This window comes from Squalius cephalus, assembly GCF_949319135.1.
Source record: "Squalius cephalus genome assembly, chromosome: 14".
Lineage (NCBI taxonomy): Eukaryota > Metazoa > Chordata > Actinopteri > Cypriniformes > Leuciscidae > Squalius > Squalius cephalus.
The window spans coordinates 22,443,901-22,466,864 of NC_137135.1; the positions used below are offsets into that span (position 1 = coordinate 22,443,901).

Sequence of the window (22,964 nt, forward strand, 5' to 3'; positions counted from 1 at the left end):
ACATGAAAGAAGGCGGAGCCTCAGCGCACCTATTACGTACCTATTACGTAATCGCCACGGACCAATGGTAGTACAAAGGTGTTTACCAGCCGAAGCAAACTTTTCCGTAAAGTTCGCTTTGGCAAGCTGTTTCGAGCTCTCAAAACAAACTCCAAACGAACTTCATTTTGGCCTGATTTTGTTCGAAATTATGTGTCATCAGTTTGTTCTTTGATTTCATTTAAATTATATCGGGACCTTTATATTCAAAGGGGTAATTCTTCAAATTTGCCCAAAGTTAGAAATCTAATAGACTTGTTACATTGTCTAATTAGAATGCACAGTTTCACAGAGAGCATAATTAAGCCTAACAGTAAGTAGCTCACCAATGGCCAAGTTTTTGAAAAAACTGTCACCTCAGATGAAGCAATTCCTCTTGTTAACCGCACTATATTTGGAAGGTTACTCCGTGCCATGGTGAGTCTTTGGAAGTCATCTAGAGACATCAGAGTTAATTAGGAACACTGATTCGGGGAAATGCCACCTCAAGGTCACTGTGGAATGTGTCTGTAATTTCCAACATGTAATTGTTCATTGATGTGCTGCTGTATATGTATGTCAGCTCTTTTAGCAGAATTTTTTTTACTTTTGCGATTTTTTATTTGACCCCCATTCTGCTAATCAAAGAAAGCACACTTTTATCACACTTTTTATGCTTGTGAAGCGAATGTTCAAATACTATCAAAAGTAGTGTTTTGTTTTTTGATATACAATTCATTACAAATACATCATCAAATAGGGGAAGTATATTGTATGTGGGAATGCAACTCTTTATCCATCCATCAATGCATTCTTCAAAACGCTTATCCTATGTCGGGTTATGGAGCCAGTCTATTGCAGAACTCCTTTCAAAAGTCTTTGAAAAATAAAAGAAGATAACTTTTTTTTTTTTTTTTTAAGAATTCAATTCAGAGTTCAATCACTGGTTAAAATGCCTTGAACATGGAACAATACTACCCTGTTATAGAGGATTGAGTGACTGGGAAAGTGTTCACAAACACATTCATTATAAAAGGTCTGGAGTCAGTAAGGTGTTTTCTTTTCTTTTAAGAAAGTAATACTTTTATTTAGGAAGTATACATTAAATTAATAATTAATCAAAAGTGACAGTAAAGACATTTATAATCTTACAAAAGAGTTGTATTTCAAATAAATGCTGTTCTTTTGAACTTTCTATTCATCAAAGAATCCTGGAAAAAAAATGGATCAAGGTTTCCACAAAAAAATTAAGCAACACACCTGTTTTCAACATAAGAAATGTTTATCGAGCACAAAATCATACAACAACATGCATTACAGATGATCTGATTAGGTTTGCAATACAACCAGAGGTTTATATGCTGCAACCACAGCAACAGTGAATATAAAAGTAATAGTAAAATCAGCTCTTCTCCTTTAGCAGTTTAGTTTGGTATATTCATCCTCTGCAGCTCATTCTCCCTCATGGACCATATCTCTTTGCCCTCACAACTGCTTCACTATTTAACACCTCAGATACTGTTGTATATTGATAAATAAGGTGACATACAGTTCGTAGTAAGATTCATTGTTATATTCAGTTAAGTTGACTGGTGGCAATCCATTCACATGGATGCAGACAGGATGTTGAAAATGCTGTTATTCAGAGTCGAATGTGATGACACATATATTGTGATAGAATGCCTAAAGCTGAAAAGTATAGCAATTTTGGTATATTTAAAATAGTCATATCTGTATTTTGGATCAGTAAATGGTCATGCAGTAAACTTCATCTTAATATCTCGTACACCTTCTATGTAATGGCAGAAGAAAAAAAAAGATTTTTTAAAACATTCATTAATATGTGTCTCCTTACTGACAACCTGACATATTTCACTAGCATTTTTGCATGTAGCATTTAGTATATTTCTCAGGTCTTTCAAAAGGCAGTGATAACCCTTATATTGCAATCAATAGAAATTGTATTTTGTTTGAGTACATCCATATCAAAACGTTTTCTGTGCATGTATCACCCTCAGTGATTTCATGTCCAAATCATTTGTTTTCAAACAGACAGCTGTGCCCTCATCTAATGAGAAATTACAGTGTTACTCGTCCCCACTAGAGGGTACAAATGAGTCCAGCGGTGATGGATTAGCTGGAAAAAGAGACATTTAGTACTGTCCCAGAAATTGTGTTTCGAGGATTCAAGCAGACTGTTTCCAGAACAATGTTTGCAGAAGATCTATTGAATAATTAGAGTTTGATGGGAGTGACCTTAACAGTGTTTGTCATAAAGTTTAATTGGAAATTCTGTAGGTGTGACGTTTATGTCCGTCCAATTGGGTGACAAATATGTAATATGTTAATGTGTTATTGTGGCACATTTACTGCCAGTAAGAAGCGAAGCACATTTGTCAGTCAATGCCAAATATTAGTATCTTGTCTTATACAATACACAAAGCAATCACTTAAAACGTCCTTCAATGTGGTTGATTTTCAACATCAATTTTCATAATATTTTTGAGCAAAAAAAGTTTCATAGACATGGTGAAACATTACTTATTCACGTAATGAGTGTACACTGCAATTTTGGGCCAGCCTGGCTCCTCTGCAGATAGAAGCGTATCACTTTTCTGTTGTTGTCTTTCAGTTGCAGTACAAGGCAAGCTACTGATCAAGCTGGCTTTCATGCAGATAATAGCACTTCCTGCTGGGAGAGAGTTTGATGTGCTGGTGTTTGGCATGGAGACTTAGATGCAAGGCTCTGGTGAGTGGAACAGCTTGCCTCGAGAGATAACTCCATCTCAGCATGAGGTCTGAGGGCTGGGACGCATGAGGAGGGCACTACCGCTCCCCCTGCTGAGTCCAAAAACCTCTGGACTCCAACTCTGGATTCTGTTCTTGCTGGACTCCATGACACGCAAAGAGCGACAGATGATAAAAGAGTAATTCAGAGAAAGAATGAGGAGATAAAAGTGGAGTTTGTAAAGGAAAATAAAAGAGCTGAAAAGAATATGAGGGCAGAGACAGAAAGAAGAATGAGTCTGAGAAAAAGAGTGGGGGAGGAGAAATGGGGGCGGCTGATGCGAAAACAAGAGATACCGGAAGAGAGCAAAAAACAGAGAAGGGCAAAGGGAGCGACAGACGCCTCAAGCTCTCTTTCGAGTGGGATTAAGTAGCTGGGGCTTTTGTAATTAATGATCTTCATTCTTTACACACAGCTACTGTGAGGGCTGTCATTTCACAGCCGTCAAAGTGCGATTCATATGCCATGTGCTTTTCGCATCAGCTCTTTGATGAAAGCCAAAAGGCCCTCTAATGTCCTCTAAGCAGGGACAACTACATGAAAAATGCCACTGCAGGCCAATCTTCGGGGAGATGATGCCACATAGAAACCTCACCATCTGTACCGCTAATTAACTGATTAACTAAAGCCAAATTAGCTTTTATTTTAAGGAAAAACCCAGTCAATTGCCATAAGACAAGTGCAAATTCATTATGCTGGTTTAATGATCACATAAAATATCACAATTTCCATTCAAAACAATGGGATTTTAGTTGCTTGTTGAATATGTATTGGATCTTAATGGGAAGTTCATTTAACCCTCGTGTTCTGTTTGGGCTCTGACAGACCCCCAAGGCAATGTTACTTAAAAAATGCATTTAACATTCAAGCATCAGATTGCGTAATGTTTTCCTGTAAAAACTGGTAATAAGGAAACTTGATAACATGCTTCAGTCGCCCTCCATTAAAAAAAAAAAAAAAAAAAAACATTACTTTGGAGTCTCAGAGACACTAGATATTAAATATGAATGTGGCAAGTTTTCAAATAATATTCTTTGACCACGTACACACTGTAAAGATGCAATCCTGTTACTGTATGCAATGTATGTACTGTATAGTTTATACAATGTGTTTTTGCAACAAGGTTAGAGAATTACATAATTCATCTCTCTCTTTCCACACGCACACACGTGTGTATGGAATTTTTGGGATTAATTTTTTTTTTTTTTACAAACATAAACCAGTAAATCTCAACTTTGTAGTGAAGCAATGTACATTGTGTGATTTCCATTAGAAGTCTGTGATACCAGTATTTAAGTTTCCTTCCATTTATTGAAATGTATCATCTATTTATGGTGAAATTCTTGTTGTTTATAAAATGATTACATACAAATGAAAGAGAAAACCAGACTTATTCAGTATTCAGCGATGCTCCGGGTCCTCGTGCAGTTAATGACACTGCCTGTCTATCGCGCGGATCCCGCGCTAACGACCCGTCCTCTCATCAGCACCGCAGCGCGCGCTCACACACACACAGGGAGAACAGAGGAGTGGTACACAGTCCTTGGCTTCATCACATGGGTTTCTTACACAGCTCGAACTAACGCTTCTTGACTTAGTGCTTCTGGGTTCACCGGGTCCAGATCGTTGTCTCGTTATTTAGACAGTATTTGTGGCTGGTCGTTTGCGGAAGAATTCCCCCCCGCTCGAGAGCACTCAGTGTGTGAGAGACGCGGGAAGGCGTGACTGCGGGAAATTTATCGTCCTAACCGTTATTTTACCTCATCTCACAGCTGCTGCTTTTAATAAGTTTGGATACCTACTGTAAAGTTTTTTTTCGTCTCGTTCCACTACAATGGGGATCTAAACCGAATTTTACAAGGTAAGAAATGTTATGAGAAACATTAGTGTCAGGTTACTTTTGTTTCATGTTGCTTTTACTTGTTAGTTGGTGCAGTTGGATAACGTTTGCCAATATGTTGAGACATTATGCCACTGTTTTTAATAAATAAACGTATAGCCTTTCAAGTAGGCTAGTGAGTATTTTATTGAAACGTTTGCAGCTGCAATTTGCAAGTTGGAATCCACAGTGTTTTCATCCACTTTAATGGCATGAATTCCGCCCAGCTGCACGGAAATAACCAGACTCAAACTTGTTGCAATTTGCCACCTTGGGGAATGAAATTCATGCTTAGAATAGCTAGGTTAGGAATGGACTGATGACCTGTCCTATCCCACAGCCTCTTACTGTACTTGACATGCCATGAAAATGTTTGCAAATGTATTCGTGGACAAACAGGTAGTTAACCATTGATCTTAAGTGCACAAAACCATGGTGTGGATTATGGGGGCGTATTTCAGGGCTTGAATTTCCCCAAATTAATTCAAAAGAAAAGGTTGGGGAGGTGGGGGGTATTTATTTATGTATTTTTTAAATTTCCCCATACAACCGTAGGTCTCAACACTTTCTTCAGTTGCAAAATGATAATAAAAAAATTAAAAAATTAGACAAGACAGTGACAAGTTAGTCAGCGCGCTATTTCTGACGAAGTTTAGTGAACAGAAGTCGCATTCGCTGTTGCGATCTGTTTAGGGCGGCAAGTCGGTAAATTACGTCAAATTATATTTTTAGAGTTTTAAATCAGGCTACAAATACATCACAAAACAAGTAGTGACGTTTAAAATGTTAACTGTGAATTGACGCTGCTCGCACAGCGAACGTCAAATAGCCTAACAATCTCTGTTGCGCGTGTTTCCACAGCATCGTTAATTACCTTTTACGTTGATTCATTTTACATACATTTAATTTAGGCCTATACGAATTTTAAACAGTTAACATCATTTAACAGTAGCCCAAAGACGCATCAATGAAACGTGATAACGATATCTCAATTTCAATTACAAGACACATTACGACCATGGTTTCATTGTTCTCTTTATGAGACGATGAGAATTGAGAAATTATCAGATTGAAGTGGTCTAGCTAATCTGATCCTTGGTTCATAGACTCCTTAAAGGAGCCAGTTAAGTGACTGAATATAAGTATACTGAACCATTAATTTGCAATACCGATTGAACGACGTTGCAGTTATATTATTGTCTCAGATCACTTATACTACATGGAGATGAGCATATGATTAATTGAGCTAATTTGTCATCAAGGGCACTGGTGGCACAAAACGATTTACAAGGCAATACTTCATCAAATCAGTTCAACAAGGATTATGAAGGGCTCTCATTAGACCCAGATAAAGATTATAGAACAGTTATCAACTAAGGTATGACTAGAATAGATTTTCAAAGCCTTTTGCAATAGCATTGATTAATTTAAACCGATTCCATTTATGTTCATAATAATGCCGACAGCTCCTTAAAGAACATATTGTGATTGAAACCCCATCAATTTTGCTTTTACACGCTAGAAAAAATAAATACCTCATTGTGATATATAACAAAAGAAGCACAACATCAGAAAAAAAGGATTTGTTTTGACTGAAAAGGTACTCGAGTAGAGGCCTGCCATTTTGATTTGTGCTCTGATGATCTCGTTCATCTCATACAGAAACCGTGTAGTTGATATTCACATTCTGTAGGTCCATAGATTCACATTCTTCTTACACTTTGCGAAATAAGACAATGGCGCTTTGAAGCCCAGCAAATACTCAGCCAAATACTTTACAGTTTTTCTTTGGCACATTAAAAATAGAGGTCACATTGTGAACATACTAGACCCCTGATTGCAGAGAAAACCACGTCATCCTCTGATTAAGGAAAAGCACATTTGTCGTCTGGTTTGGGGATGAAAAAGGACAGAGAGTGAGGAAAAAACAAAAAGTCACTAATGTCAGTTGCTTATTTAGAAGATATTGTCTCTCATGTATCACATATTCAGCTGGGAAGAGAGTGTTAGCCTTTTACCTTGTATCAAACGGTTCAAATAACACTGATAAGTCAAGCTTCAATGAAGTGAAAGGTTGCATTTAGCCCTGCTCCATGCTTCATAAATCATATGAATCTTATTTATTGTTTTACTGCAGAGTGAAAAACTCAACAACAACAAAAAAATATCGCCATCAAGTACCTTTTGTGAAATCCTATCCTATTTGCAGAAGTAACTCATAATGACTGTCCTCTTAGATGATGTTACCTTAGTCAGTCTTGCGGACTGGCATTTCGCTGATTGGCATGCAGTCCATCTATAAATGACAATTGTGTTCATTTTTATTGATACAAGTTTGAAAAAATACTCTAGTTAGGCTGATTCTACAATGACATTTTTGGCAGTTTATTGAGTAGAAAAGCCCTTGTCACTTCTTTCAATATTTGTTTATTTGCTTGAGCACTCCAGGTGAAGGAGCTTTTAAAGTCCAGTGTAGAGAGAGATAGAGTGAATGACTGTGTGTGTGTGTGTGTGTCTATGAAAGTAGCTCAGCCATCAGTGCCTATTTCAATAGTGCTAAGCAAACAGGCGCAGGTTAATGTACCCTGACAAACACGCACTGCCAGCACGTCAGCCTCTGCGTTTCACATTTACACTATATTTATTCTGCATAATCACAGTGGACAGACCTGATCTCTGTTGGCTTAACATTGTCCAGGTTATCACAGCCTGTAAAGGATTAGTCTGATTTATCATCTATACAAAAACGTCCCACATTTTTAAACTGTGGAGGATCTGAAAATTGTCCTTGGCTGAAATCCATTTATAGTGTTTGCTCTGGATTTATCCCTTTTTTAACCATTACATGCTTCGACTGACAAGAACACAAACAATTCTTTAACAAACAAGTTTGCGTAGATGTCAAGAGGCTGACACAAATACATCTTGCTCAATATTTGCTTGAAGCAACACAGTTTACCACCTCAGAGAATTAACAGCTAATCAATTTAAATGCACTGTAGATGGATCAGAGATGTTATACTGTTTGCCGGCAGTTGCAGTTACAGGATCCTACGGCCAAATCGACATCTGATTTCCCTCGTGAACTTCAGCACGTCAACAAGACTTTACACATATTGATTACTTTTTAAACTGGTGTCATTTAAAATTGACTTTCCAACAGCTGAGTGAAGGACAAATCAGGATTTCAAAAAATGCACAGACACAAATACATGCAAAGTAAGTCTCAAAGGTCTAGACTGGCTCTGCAAGAGCAGTGGCTAGAATACGGCAATTAATGCTTTTGATGGATCCATGGACGTAATATCGGTCCTTTTTCAATAAGTTGTTTTGTGCAATGTTACAATAAAGGCGACATGCAGTTTTTAAATTGTACTTGGTTTGTTTTTAAGGACGTGTCTGAAATGCAATCAACAAAAAATGTAACCCTGGCAATGTACCTGTTTAGTAGTATTATTGTGCTAATCTAGCTAAAAATCAGCCGCATTTCATTGTGAGACAAGCTGAAATACATGTCAGCCAAAGTCTCTTGTGCATTGTGTTTCTGTGTGCTTATTAGTACTGAATTGTGATGGATTGCTACCTGCATTATCTGATACTTTACATGATTTTACAAGAACCAGTGGTGTGATTTATTGCGATTGCAGCTGTATCTTGAAACTTTTGGTCTTTTTGGAGCATCTAGAAAGTGTCTGTGCATTCCTGGTCATGCATTTTGTTTCACCCTAAGGGATAAGAACATTGTGGATTGTGCTTGTGTGTGTATGTGTGTGTGCAAGTGAATTGCTTCAAGTCAGAGACATTCTCTGTGTGCTATAGATGTCCTAAAGTCCATTACAGACTTGGCTGCCTGCAGTACACTTTTCCAACCTCTATAACATCCTTGTTTAAATTCTCTCTCATTCTCCTTTTCTCGCTTTTCCCCCCATCTTCACCCGCCCTCCCAAACCCCCTGCTTTACTCTCCAATTTGCTGTGGAGCTCTCTTGCCTGCCTCCTGCTGTGTTGGAGGCAGCCTATGATTTGCCACAGGCAGGAAGTGCGCTGACCAGGCAGTGAAACTCGCCAGTATCCCTGCTCCAAACTGCCTCAGCTCTGGAACCAAGGGATTTACATTAATGTCCTGCAGAGATGACAGTCAGAACCTAATGCTATATATGAGAACAAAAACTGAAGAGCAAAACGTGAGAGGGTATAACATGAGTAATGAGAGATGCTTGTGGCACAAATCATATTCTGTAATGAAATTAAATTGGTGATTTTTTTTAATGCGGTTTATGATAGAGTGGATTAGGATCTTTAGTGTGGTGCGATGAGGTTTGCTTGCTGCTGAATATTTGAAAAACAGGTATCCCTTTATAATTTGAGGTGAAAACCATTTCAGGTGATTACTGATAAACATTTTTCCTAAAACGCAATCAAGAAAATATGCCATGTTGAAATCAAAGTTATTTTCCCTTCAGTCTTCATCTTGATATGAAGTCAAGGCAAACTCTGCTGTCACTTCATTTGCTTTATACTGCTGAATATATTCACCTCAGCCTTCCCCCGTCAGTTCTCTCTTTTACTTTCCTTTCATTTAACTTATCAAGTGAATGAAAACTTGTAGGTCTGACGTTTATTTTTTATTTTTTTTGTTTGTGTTGTAAATATTTATTCTGAAGCAATATTCTTATGCAGTGTTCAATCAGCTTTGATATATTTAAATGTGCATATTGTAATATCTGCATCTTTAAATGGCACCCCCCCCCCCCCATCTTATTAAATGTATGCTTCAGCTTTCATTTTAAATTCCTAAATTTGATCAATAAATTAAATTATTTAGAATAATAAGACACTATAGGCCTGTTACCCTAGGTAGGGCTGATCAAATTAAATAATTCACACTGAAAAATTACAATTGCATTAAATAATGTTAAAAATACAAATAAGAAACATTGGAAAGAATGATACTTTTAAACATAACACTAAACTGCCAGTAGGTGGCGGCAGGCGACCGTCTTAATGAGCGGGTCATTGATTCATTCATCCAAACGATTCGTTCAAACGACTGATTTGTTCAAGAATGAGACAGATGTTTATGAATGGGTCATTGAATCTTTGACTCAACCGAGTCGTTCAAAACGCTGAATCGTTCAGTAATGAAGTGTTGCTGTGAGATGCGTTATGGTTCTGCTGTGATCTTTGTTTGGAACTATTTTCGCTGCTGAAACAGAACACAATCAGTCAATATTGCTTCTAAAATGTAAGTGACTTCATTTTAACTGTTTATTGAACTGTTGCATGAAATCAATGTCACATTTTCAATCGTGATAGTATTCAGGAAAACGACACTCGTCGTGTGAGGTTGCTTAACTGTATCATATGTTAAAAATATAAAAACTCAAATTTTGAATTTTTATCGGCAGTATGTTGATAACTGAGTTTCTTTGTGTGAGCTGCTCTCACTTGTTTAGATTTCTTCTTGAAAGGCAGCGCGAGCGTCAACAGCGCAACCTTGTAACCATACATTCCACTATCGATCGCAACTTACAATAAATGTAATGAAATCAGAATCATTCTCTCGTTTTAGTGTTTCCCTAGTTAATTTTTTGTCATTGATGTCCTAATCAGGCCACTTGTCCGGTCGGGCAAGTAAAATTCTCTTTCACTTATCCACTGTTCTGGACAAGCGTTAATGTCGAGCCCTGATTTAGATTTACAGGATTCTGCACTGTTTATCAAAACGCTTCCATCACATCTAGTTCAAAGAGAACATTGCTGGCCATAATGCTAGCAAGATGTTTACATTAATATTGATTTATAATGAACGTATGTATTGAATGTATATGTGTATGTAAGTAGATTAAAGTACTGTTTGCTGTTTGTGAATGTTTTTGAATTCAATACAGGCACATATTATGTGTGTGTGTGCATTTATTTATGACCGTTATTTCTGAAATATAAGTAAAAAAAATGTAAAATGTAAAACGTAATGCAACTTAAATTCTAAAGTGACTTATATAGGCTAATGCAGTTAATGCAATGCATGCAAAACATGCGCAGAACTCACATTTGGTTTCATGCTGAGGGGTATGTGAGTGTTTTTGTTCATCGCATTTCCCACACGTCAATATGATAGTTTGTATGTATGTCTGATTTCTGTTCTGAATAGTGTTAAATGGAAAGTGTTTGTTGAGGAGTGATGGGAGCTAAAATGTTAGTAACATTTTTAATTTACTGGTATTTTACATAATTTCTTAATGTAATAATGTAACTTGTACACATATGCAACCTATCTTGAACCTGTGTAACTTATAGTCGTGCGGAAATTATGGACATACACACACACACACACACACACACACATATATTTATGAGCATGGAGGAGTTATCTTTAGAACATAGGACTTAATTAAAAAAAAAAAAAGCCCATGACAGTGCCGTGTGACACATATCAGTGTAATGTTTTTTTAATAAGACCTGTGATCTCTGTAGTCTGTTAGTGAGTGCTATCATTACCTATATAACCTCGCTCCCACCTCTTTAAATGTTGTGGTTTTGCTTAATCATTTTAAGATCCATGCTGAAACAGATTTTCACAAATGAATTCATTTGCCCATTGAATTGAGATTAAAAATTAAAAATTAAAAACAAAATAGTCATAGAGAACATGGTCATCTTGCAAGAGTTTTTTGTGCCGTTTAGGAAAATATTGGATGTCTTACTGATATTAAAGTAATGATTCAAGAATCATTAAACCCTTTAGTCATCTCTGAGGAAGTTGCACATCCTAGATGATTTTAGACAGAATATCTGATATAAGCGTTAAAGCTCTAAATTAAATCTCACCGGCAAACCTCTTCCAGCTAGTCCAAGAAAAGCACAGCCTTGAGGTCATGAATACTGAAAAAGACGAACACAAGTGGATGTGTCTTCCTCCAGGCCTGTGCACATCTGTGTCTGCTGCATCGCATCTCCACCGTGATGCGGGGGTGGTGAAAATGACGACCCCCAGACAATAGTGGCACTATCCCAGGGTGCAGCAGTGTAGTGTGGGAACAGGCACTGGCTAATGGAAGCGTGCCCTTGTTTCCCGTCTGTGTTTTTTCTTCCCGTTGTCTCACAGCGAGCGAGTGGCTGGGCTGGGCTCAGGGAGAGCAGTGCAGCGCATGAATTATGCAAAGCTGTCAAAGCAAGCTATTGTCGGTGGTGGCGGCCACACTAAAGCTCAGAACGGGTTGGGTGGGGGGGTTAGCGGCGATGGAGGGGGAGGGGTTCTGTATTTCTTCGGGTTATGTGCACTTAGTATCCTGGAGCGAACTTTAGTGGCTGGTCTTGGACTGTGGAGGTCAATTTGAAAGATCCGGGCAGGAGGATTAAAGAAAGGCTTTTAGACGAAGAGGAGGGGAGTGAATTGATGGAGAGAAGGACGTTGATGATGCAGACTTAAAAATGATTTTGATTCAATTAAAGTGGCATTCTAATGAGATGCTAACACTGGAGAAACCCACTTATATTTTCACCTATATTGTGTGTGGAATGGTGGATGTTAAATGAATTCTTAATCTTAATCTTAATGTAGGGAGTTATAAAATTTATGATTGTGCGGTTCTATATAATCATAGGCATAAATAAACAATGCGGCCGCCATAGATGTTAACAGCACAGTGTCATCTGGGTACTCTGTCACAGAGAGAAATCTTACAGACTACCACAGAGAATTTATTATGTACACCGTATTAAATAATGAGCAGGATTACTCACTGTCTGTATGTTGAAACCATGTCATTAATGATGACCAAAGCGTTTTCTAGAAATTGGACAAAGTAGCTACTTACTGTATCAGGTTATTTTATTGCGTGCATTTTGTTTGCAGCAACCCTCTCCCAAGAGGCAACTCATTTGGAGTGATGTATGATTTGTCCCATTCTTAAGTTGCATCTGGTAAATATATAAATCAGGGATGTGCAGATTTAACTCTGGATGTTTGTTCCAGTCTCATGTTTCTGCCTGAGTCAGATGCTAAGCCTGTGTGGACCTGCGAGACTATATGTTTTGTTAGAGTACCACAAAAACAGAAAATACAGCAAAGATTATTAGGTGAGACTGTTTGTGAGATTAATATAGGTCTATATGGAGTGCATCAGCTTTTTTCCACTCTGTTCTGGCCATAATTCCCTTCAGAGTAGTTTGGTTCAATTTAATTTGTTTAACTTGCACATCTTTACTTTCTGAAATAAAATAATTAGATTCTTACTGTATTTCAGTTAGATACAATGCAAAATATTTGTATAATAAGCCATATGCCCAAAAAAGTTTACTGTAGATGAAGTCTGTATTCTTTGTGTTTAAATTGTGTGATCTTTTTCATTCATGTCTATTTGGCCAATTTGTCATTATTCATGATTCTGTAGATACATCTCTTTTTAGAAGATACATCTCCTCTTAGAAGTTCACTTAAAGTTACTTTTTACTAAGGATGATTGTGTGCAATGTTCCGGTTGAAAAGCTTGTTAGTTATCCTATCTGCTGGCACTCTGAGCTGGAGTTTTTACAGCCAGACCATCTCCCCCTTGGCCTTCTTTCACCAAGCAACCATCCCATGTCTCACTGCATGAGCCACTTCGAAGCAAATTTATATACTCCAGAGATGGATACTATTTAAGTCTGTGGTCTCTTAAAAAAGCCCACATTTTACCCATTTCCAGCCATATGTTTCCATACCAAAATAGTTAAAACAAGCAGAAAAGTCGAACCTATTTGCCTGGAACTTTGCATATTAGGTAGGATACATCATTACATTTTGTATTCACAATTCGTTTCTCATATTTCTGACATGAATCAATAATAAACCATATTACATCAGTTTGAATAAGAACAAATTTACTCTGGTATTCTCTGATGTTTTGAATATGGATGTTGATTTTTGAGAAGTTCAGAGAAATAATGAGAAAAGACGTTCCAAGGTGAAGCAAATTAATGGCTAGGAAACATACCGGGGATTAGTTCTTTTAGAAGATGTTTTCTCACTAACAGTCAATGGAGGTATGATGGTGGTTCTTCTCATTTTAATAAATATCCATTTGTAAATTATGAACGACTTCAATGGCACCTAGTAAAACATCTTGATCATACCTAGTTTTTAAATGACTAAAAAACATTCTAGGATTTATTTCATATAACTTATTTCCGTTGCATTCATCCATTCCATCTGTCTCTTATTAATATTGGAATTAATTACTAGTCTAAGGTCAGAGGGTAGACTGAGCAACGATGTTTTCAACACTGATTTAAAAAACACATTTAATGTTTAACTGAACATCCTGTATATGGTACATGCACTAAATGCTAAGCACAAAGTTGTCAGATTTGCTCTGGAATCATTCTGCAATCTCTCTGAAATCCATTTGTTGTTGTTTTTTCAAACTTTCTGTTGTTCGCTGAGTGCTATCTGAATTATTCTAAATGATTTGTCTGGATCTATCCTGTTCTGGAAAGCTGTATATTATGTTTGTGCACACCTAATGGATTCACAATAACTGAGAGCTCCACCAGATAAGGCACCTTGACTTTGAACCAACGCAGTCACCCATGGTTAAATAAATTGGTGGCAACCTTCATGACCCATCTATCTTACCTGAAGCGCATTGGGTATTCTGCGGATGGTGTGAGAGTGTGGGTCTGGTGGCTTAAAGTGCACATCTACAGCAAGTCTCTTTGTTCAGTAATTACATTTCATTGGGACTAGCTGCGGATATCGGATTCCACCTCTGACCCCAAACTCCATAAATAATGATCATCATAGTAATGTCAGCCAACAAGTCCAGTACTATCCAGATGTTGTATGCCAGGCTTCCTATCTTCATCTCACTTTGTGAACCCCAGATCCAACGTATCAAGCTTCTACACCCAAACCAGTGCATTTCTTGTGTACTTTCATCTGACAGCACAGCATTTTTATGAGCACACGATGGTTAGGCCTATGCCTTATTATTATTATTTTTATTGTTGTGAAATTTATCAGCAAAAGCAATTTATGTGCATCCTTGAAAAACATTTTATGTACGGCACTGTTTTTAATAAATAGAAAAAAACAACTTTTATTCAGAGAGATGTTTTTTTCTTGTATCAATACTAAATGTTTTTAGTTTTTTGATAATTGTTATTCATTTTGTTTTTGTCATGAAGATAGTCTTTCTTCTGACATGGAATTAAAAAAACAAACAAATGGATCAATAAAATAATTAATACATAAGTCCTGAGCTTTGAAAATATATTAAAGAGATAGCCTAGTTCAACCAAAAATGAAAATTCTACCTAACCTGTATTGGCATTGATGCTTCCATGAAAATTTTTTAGCATCCATGGAACATTTACAATAAAGAAAATGTCCTTTTTGGGGAAAAAATTATCTTCAGATTATTAAAATGTTCTTTACACTAAGAAAAAAACGGTTATTTTAAGAACAGTTAGGCTATTCATGGCTTTGCTGTGAAAACACCGTGGAACCTTTGATTTTTAAAAGTCAGTATGATTTTTCTTCTCAAATTTTAGTTTTTAGTTAACTGTCCCTTTAACTTAAAATTGAAATGTCATTTGGTTGATAATTTACAATTGTAACAATTATAATTATTTTCTTCTGATTTATTGGTCAACCATAGAGTCCAGGGTCACTATCCACAGTAACTTGCATTCTTACCATTTTCGGTTACGCCAGATGGTCGGGCATCTAATTTAGTGAAGTCGTTGCCATTAGATCATCATAAGTGAGGTATAGTCAAGTGACATGTTCTTGCCTGGTTGCCTCTTGCTATAATATAGTTCCCACTGGCCCCTCTGCTCACTGCTGAGTCTTTGCTTTTCAATGGCCCCATGGGTCAGTGCCCACCTGAGCATGATATGACCGCCAAAGCTATACTGTGATTTATATCTCTGCTTCTCATTCCTTCTAAACTTTTCTAAGTGGGTGATTTCTAGCCTGTATTTGCTTAACCCATGCCACCAACATTTTTAGGTGTTCTTGATTGAAATATTTCTAAACAAGCTCTTGATGAATAAAGGACATTTGAGAGCACAATTAAAAAAAAAACATTTGATGTGCTTACTAATCAGCCATCATGCTTTTTGTCTTAATCTTATAGACTTGCTGACCAGCTTTAAGGACATTTAGAGCTAGACCAGTATGTCTGAGCCTCCCTTGCCCCTAGCTAATCTAAATTGATCCGAATACGGGGGCCGTGTTACCCGAGGATAACTCAGTGGGTGCTGTCCAATGTAATGAAGGATAGAGGGTTTCTGCTGGTGTGCTCAGGCAACCCACTGCGCCTTTGCCCAACATCATACTCAAACGAGAGAATAAAATGACCAGTACTAGAAGACAACTATATTTAATTTATCTAGCTGAAATATTGTCAAGTAAATTATAGCTCACTCTCTCTTTCTGAGAAGAACTTTTTGATGCCCGCACACCATTTATTTTACCCCAATCGTATCCCATTACTGTGGCCGTATGCAGTAATGCTGACCTCTGTTTCCTACAGTGTTTTATTATCCTCATTTTTTCTCTTGTCCTCTTTATAGTGCTTTAAACTGACTGTGGGGTCTCTTGGCAAACGCGTTCTGCACTTGTGTCTGTGTGTAGACTGTTCCACTAGATAAGATAGACGACACTCGAGAAGAAGCCCTGGAATATCCTTAAACTTACACACCAGGGAAACTCAAGCAATTCTCCAGAGCTTTGTTGAACGGTTTTGGCACAAACCTCCCAGAAAACCTGCTAAAGGCTTACAAGTGTGTGTGGATCTTTCATGACAAAGCTAGTGTAATGAAAGCGAGCATTTTTAGTATCACTTCGTTTGACTTTGCATTTGCTCGAAAATGCTGCATTTTTTTTCTTTCTTTGGAGGACTGGGTTGAATTCTGTTTCAATATGGTTGAATTATGAGCCATGAAAATTCCTCATTTACTCACCCTCATAACATTCCAAACTTTTTTCTGTGGAGCACTAAAGACGATTTTTTTTTAAGTTAAAGGAATAATTCACCCAAAAATGAAAATTCTGTAATCATTTACTCACCCTGAAGCTGTTCCAAACCTAACTATCCCTTTAAGTATTTAAATGTCTTTTTTGTATATAATATAATTGCTTAAAATATTGAGAATGTAAATTCACACCTTTAAACATTTTTTTTTTAAATCTAAAAAGTAATTATTCTTTTTGTCTGTAATTGTAAGAAGAGGAACCTTTGTTAAAGAAACAAGGATTACGGACCTTGAGAGATTAATGATATGTTATCAGAAAAAAAAAAGTAGTTGCTGCGCCCCCTCTTACTTTGTCTTAGTGACTAATTGTTTTTCTAAGGCTGTACAAGGAACATGATGTACTAAGCAGGAGTGACATTTCTTTAAAGCTTTGTTTCTTTCTTTTATTCCCCTCTTTATGTGTTTCTTTCTCTCACTAAGCAGTGTTTTTTTGTCTCTAAGCAGGGGGAGTGGAACTAAAAGTGGAGAAAGAGGTGCACAGACAGACTGACAACTGGAAAAGAGCAAACTAGAACAGACAGAAGCAAGAGAGAAGCGTAGAAAAGGAGGAACACAGCATGAATGTAACATGGAGGTGAAGGAGCGTCGGCCTTACTGCTCTCTCTCTCGGAGCAGGAGAGAACGAGGGAGAGACTGGGAGAGGGAAGGAAACAGAGAGGAGGGGGAGGGCTACAGGGAGGGTCCCGGGAACCGCCGTCACACCGGCTCATCCTCCGTCCTTACCCAGAAATCCTATAGCTCCAGTGAGACGCTGAAGGCCTTTGATCAACACCCATCCACCCAGGGGCTTTATGGGCATCGTATGCCAGACATGGTTCCAAGGGACACCGAGGAATGCAGAGCTCCAGGTAAGTGCTCTTTAATATTCGCCATATGGACAGGAGACTCTGGAGACCTTCAGGCTTGCAAATGTGATGTTTTTCAAAACCGAAAAGAAAAACGGACGTCTGAAATGCTAAAGACAAAACATATAATAAATAAATAAATAAATAAATAAGAAATACAGTATGCAGCATAAAACTGAATAAATCTAAGACCTAAGATAACAGTGGCATACTGTGGTACATCACCATCAGTAATGTGACCGAACTTCACCTTGAACTCTAACCCAGACAAGAGCTAAATCTTCAGATTTAATTCAGTCTTATCCAGAAAATAAGTCCCATGTCCTTGGAAAACATTTAATAATTTTGAATGTAGTTTAGCTTATATTTCTGATTGGATACGCAATAAAATTCCAAGCCTAAAAAAAAGCAATTTTTTTTTTTACAATAAACAATACATTTACAAAGTAATGTAAGCCCTCAATGAAATTAATTTGTTCAGTTTACTAAGTTTCATATATTATTTCAATATGTCATTGAAGCAGTCTAAATTAAAGTACTTTTAAAACACTCCTGTTAGCCCACTGTATTCAGGTTGGGCATATGGGTTAACTTCATTTTTTTTTAATAGAGCCTAGCAGACACTAATTTGCTGATTATTCACAAACTATTTTATAAATATTGAATGGTGTATCACATGATGAGACACTTTTTAAGTGGAAGGGTAGAATACTGCTCATTCAAATTTAATTTCATTAGAAATACACTTAGTTGGTAAGTTATGCTTTTATAGTGTGCTCCGTAACCTTAGGCTGTTACACTTAGGGAGACGTCCTTAATTAGCAGCCGTGTTTGTGCCTGATCGGCACAAATGCCGAGGGAGAGAAATCTTGCCCATATTCATGATACAAATGTACCGTCATTTTAATTTAGAATATCAGCCTGGCTAAATCGTGGCACTTTGGTTACCACAGTTTGCAGTATTTCAAAATGTGTATTTCAGATAATGCCCTCATGTGGTAATTAATGTCAGCACTTGTGTTGAGTTATTTTGTTTCGTATCTATGAGTGTACTCGTAATTTAAATTCCTGTGTAATCATTTTGATGTGTCACCAACCCTGTAGGCTTTTAGTCATAAAGCACTCAGCATATGCTAGCAGGTACAAGAATATAGTTTTAAAAGCAGAGCTGAAAGAAATCTGAAAGAGTCTCAAGGTGAATTTCATTGTCTGAAGTGGAACCGTTTCTATTTTGTACTGTGTAGTAAATCCTGTGTTGGGATTTACTACTGTGTTACTGTGTTGGGAAAAACTCCATATTTTCCTGTGTTGGAAGAGGTAGAGCTAAACCACATTCAGATTCAGCTGAACAGAAATTCACCTGATTTAAAATAAATAAATAAATAAATAAAGTCAATCAGTAAGTAAGTTAAATAAGCCTATGACAAATAATGCAAACTGTTAAGAATCAAATATAAAATAATTGTGTGAAAATGAATTATTTTTAATTTTTTTTAAATACTAATGTTCTCCTTTAATATGAAAATGATCAGACAATACTTTTTTATATGGCTCTTTTTGCCATTTATTGTATTTTATTCAAGTTGGTATAATTTTGTTCTTTTATATTTTTTAATTAACATAAATGTTTGAATGTATATTTTTAACGCAGTGCCTGTTTAAATTGAAGCTGAAAATACACTCTCTGTCTCAGCCAAAACTGTCTGAATGTGATTGTTTTTTAGCTTTGCTTGGTTTTGCATTTTGTATCCTGAGTAAAAATGTTTTGAATACTATTTATGTGAAGTTATTCTTTTGAACAAAAGCCACTTTGAATCGAGTATTCACCATTTATCTAATTCATTTTACTGTAAAAGGTAATAATAAAAAATATCAAGAGGCATTTGTAACATAAATAGGTTATTTTAATAGTTTTCTCTTTTTTACATTTCTGCTCATTTCTGTTTTCTTGTTTAATCGTTAATCTTATTTTTACTAACGAAAAAAACAAAAAACAAAAACATAAATCTTTCACAAAATAAAAATAAATTATATCTCCCTGGTTTTACAATATAAATATTTTATATTCCCAAATATTTTAATATAAAAGTGTATATACTGCAAGAGTTTGAATGCAAAATTAAATGAATAGTGTTTGAATATGTGTCAAGTGTCAAGTGTCAAGTTTACAGTATATTTTCTCTGAATTAAGTATGCATTTTGAATCTTGCAGGCCAGAGTCTGTCACTGAGGCAGCTTGGGATATGTGGCCCTGCTCCTCGTCGTGGTCTGAGCTTCTGCGCTGAGACCGGACTCAGTCATCATACTCAGCTCAGCGGAGCAGACCATATTCAGAAAGCTGGGGGCATTTCTCCCGAATGCGCCATGCTGTGGGTTAAGCCACACAGACGGGACTCGCGGATGTCTAGCCGGTCCAACTCTGCTTTAACGCTCACAGACACAGAACAGGACAACAAATCGGATCAGGAGAATGGTAAGTCCACCTGTGTTTCATTCTCAAATGTAACTTTACATCCTTACATTGGGCAAAATTCCCCGATAGTAAATGTTGGTGACATAAAACTGCAAAAATGGGAAAATACCCCTGAGGAAGTCAAGGCAAAGTCACCTTGAGGCATTCAAGAGCAAGGATGTAATTGGTTAGAGCTAACAATCGGTAGCCAATGATTGGTTGAGATGACAATATTAATGGATTTACTGGTTATGTTTGCAGCCTAAGGGGCACAGTGGGAGTTGTAGGCATTTCAGAGAGAATAACACAATTTCCTGAAGCATATGAGCAAACGGTGCAGAGAACTGCTTGACACTTCCTCTGGGCCTGTGCCGAATCATAGATGGCTAAGTTAAAGTCACTAATATGCGCGTGTTAGAGATGCGCGGATGAGCTCCAACGTCACCCGAATCCGCAGCCAAAAACAAATCGTCCACCCGCCACCCACCCGGTGTGTTTTCTCTGATTCAAGTATCCGCACCCGACCCGCACCCGATGGTCAAATTACAATTATTCTTATGTGTCGTTAGGCGTGATGATAAATGGATGATCATCACCTTCAACAACAGCGGACTTGGCGATGGCTGATGCGCGCATCTCTAATGGTAACATTATACACTGATGAATGAGCGTTGCTTTTAAATGAACATTTCTTTAAAACAAAATTTGTTTGACAGAATTTAATTTTCTTTTCCTTGAAACTTAAACTGGAATGTCACTGTTTCTGTCACTGCGACTTCCCGAACAGGCGAACACACACACACACACACACACACACACACACACACGCGCACACACACGCATCACAGCCGTTACATATTACACACTTCATTCATCCTTGTTAACCATTTCACTAAAACGCTCCCACACAGTACTTTTCTTTCTTTCCTTCCTTTTGTTTTGTTTTTAATTCTTCTTTTTTACTTCACTCTCGGACATGCTCCATTTCTGTTTAAAACAGCAGACCCCGTGCAGTGTATATCTTAAAGAGAGTGCAAATTAGTGCCTGTCTGCCTGGCGAAAAAAAAAAATATTTTAGACATGCTCATATTTTAGAGAATGTAGTTAATATTTTCGTTAATAATGATTTATCATATCCACCCGCCACCCACTCGAAATTAATCAGAATGTTATTTTTATTACTTGACCCGCCCGATCCGCAGATCACTAGCGTGTGTGGATCCACAGGGCGTTCCTGGGCCTGCGAACAAATGCTACGGTGGATAAAGAGGGGCCCACTGGTTTGAAGTGCAAATTGGTGTGCGTTGAAAACCCTAATGCCTTGTGGATTAGCGAGTGTCTTTGAAAAAGCAAACTGTCTATATATGCAATATATACAATACATATCAAAGCACATACATCTGTATTTTAATTTATTATTTTTTTTTCTGAGGACGCATACATTTTTTTTTTCTTGTGGTGGGCATGGTGGACTGTTTTGGACTAGATTTATTTACTATTGTGATTTATTTACTTGGTTTTGCTTTCAAAAGAGAAAAATATTCTGTTCTGAGCTTTATTTAAATTTACATTCATATATTCACTACTGTGTTGCAAACATGTGCAAGATTAGTAGGGAAAAAGGAAAGTAAAGGTTTTAAAATATTTGTTTATTCTGCCATGCGGTGGTTATTTCTGACAGAATGGATATTTGTTCTTAAAAGAGGAAAGGAAAAAATAAGGGAATGTAATCTACTCCTACTCACTGCAGGCTAAACATTTCTAATGGATGATCTGTAGTGTCTCTTGTTTAGCATTCACTGCATTGATCAAAGGAAACCGCATCTGAAATGCACACGCTCAATTTTCATGTCACTTTAGACACTATTTATTGCTGCTACTTCCTCGTTTGGTGTGATATAATGTTTAATATAATAAGAATTCAATTCTGAGAAGCTCTTGTCTTAGTATAGTTTATTATATGTACACATTTGTGACTAAAGAATAGCCCAAGTGATATACCGCTATTTAAGTTCACTAACATTTTATATTTAGATTTATAAAGTGGGATGAGGACATTTTGAAAATCTAGGATATAAAATCTAGTGGAAATAAAACATTAGACTTTGAATAATATTATAAACAAAGAAACATTATTTACAACAAATGAATAAGAAATATTTCTGATTCTGTATTTCTAGGTCAAATTTGTGTCACTGATCATGTGAATTATTTTGTGCAAAAGGTCTAAATTTCTTCTGCTGAAGAATAAGTTCATTTTCTTTTTTCTTTGTCTCATTCTCAAATCATGCTGAATAACATGACCATCAGATTATACTGTATGTTATTATATGAATAATTTGTAATGAAATGTAATTATATTTTATTAGAAAAATGTAAAACACTTTCACTAGTTTTTATTTGACGTAAAACATTTTCTCATTCTCAAACTTTTGGAGGCCACTGAACGTGTAATTTGTACCCTACTAGTCCCCTACTGTATGTATCTGCAAAATAGCCTTGTGTTTTTAAAAAATACTCTGGGGGTTTGTCTGATTCAGACATGGAGGTGAGCAGTAGTATTTGACCAGCATATTCAAAGCTATTTTTCTTCTTTGCTAGGTTGGGTCTGGGACTTGGTCCGTTTGAGTCAAAATATAATGATGTAGCTGAGAGCAGGCTGTCTGCTTCACAGCATCCCATTAAGAGAATGAGGTCAAGTTTCTCTGCACAGTATTTCAGCTTCTGTATCTTTCCACATCTTTCCCAAATTCTCTCCAGTCTGCTACGCAAAACATGTTAAAGCTGTATTATAGCACTTTGTTCTTTGTGTCCAGCCTCCTCCAGAGGGACTAGTCATTATTACATAAAGTTATAGACAACTCTGGAGAGCGACTATGATTATTTATTAGTCAGTAGGGTGTTTAAATGTAAAAAGAGCATTTTTTATCAATGATTAGTCTACATTTTGAACAGTCAG

At 36.9% G+C, this 22,964-nt stretch overlaps 1 protein-coding gene across 6 annotated transcripts in view; it reads left to right on the forward strand.

Moving 5' to 3' along the window:
- The first annotated feature begins 4,164 nt into the window (after positions 1-4,164).
- LOC307171158 (teneurin-3) overlaps positions 4,165-22,964 on the forward strand; it is a 137,083-nt gene continuing 118,283 nt past the window's right edge. For 4 of the 6 annotated variants that reach the window (XM_079892616.1, XM_079892618.1, XM_079892619.1 and 1 more), the window contains exons 1-3: positions 4,165-4,667; positions 17,150-17,556; positions 19,766-20,026. In XM_079892616.1, coding sequence (XP_079748742.1) covers positions 17,277-17,556; positions 19,766-20,026 — 541 coding nt within the window. In that variant the 5' untranslated portion in view covers positions 4,165-4,667; positions 17,150-17,276. The remainder of the gene's footprint in view (positions 4,668-17,149; positions 17,557-19,765; positions 20,027-22,964) is intronic. The other 2 variants (XM_079892617.1, XM_079892620.1) reach the window with 2 other exon arrangements.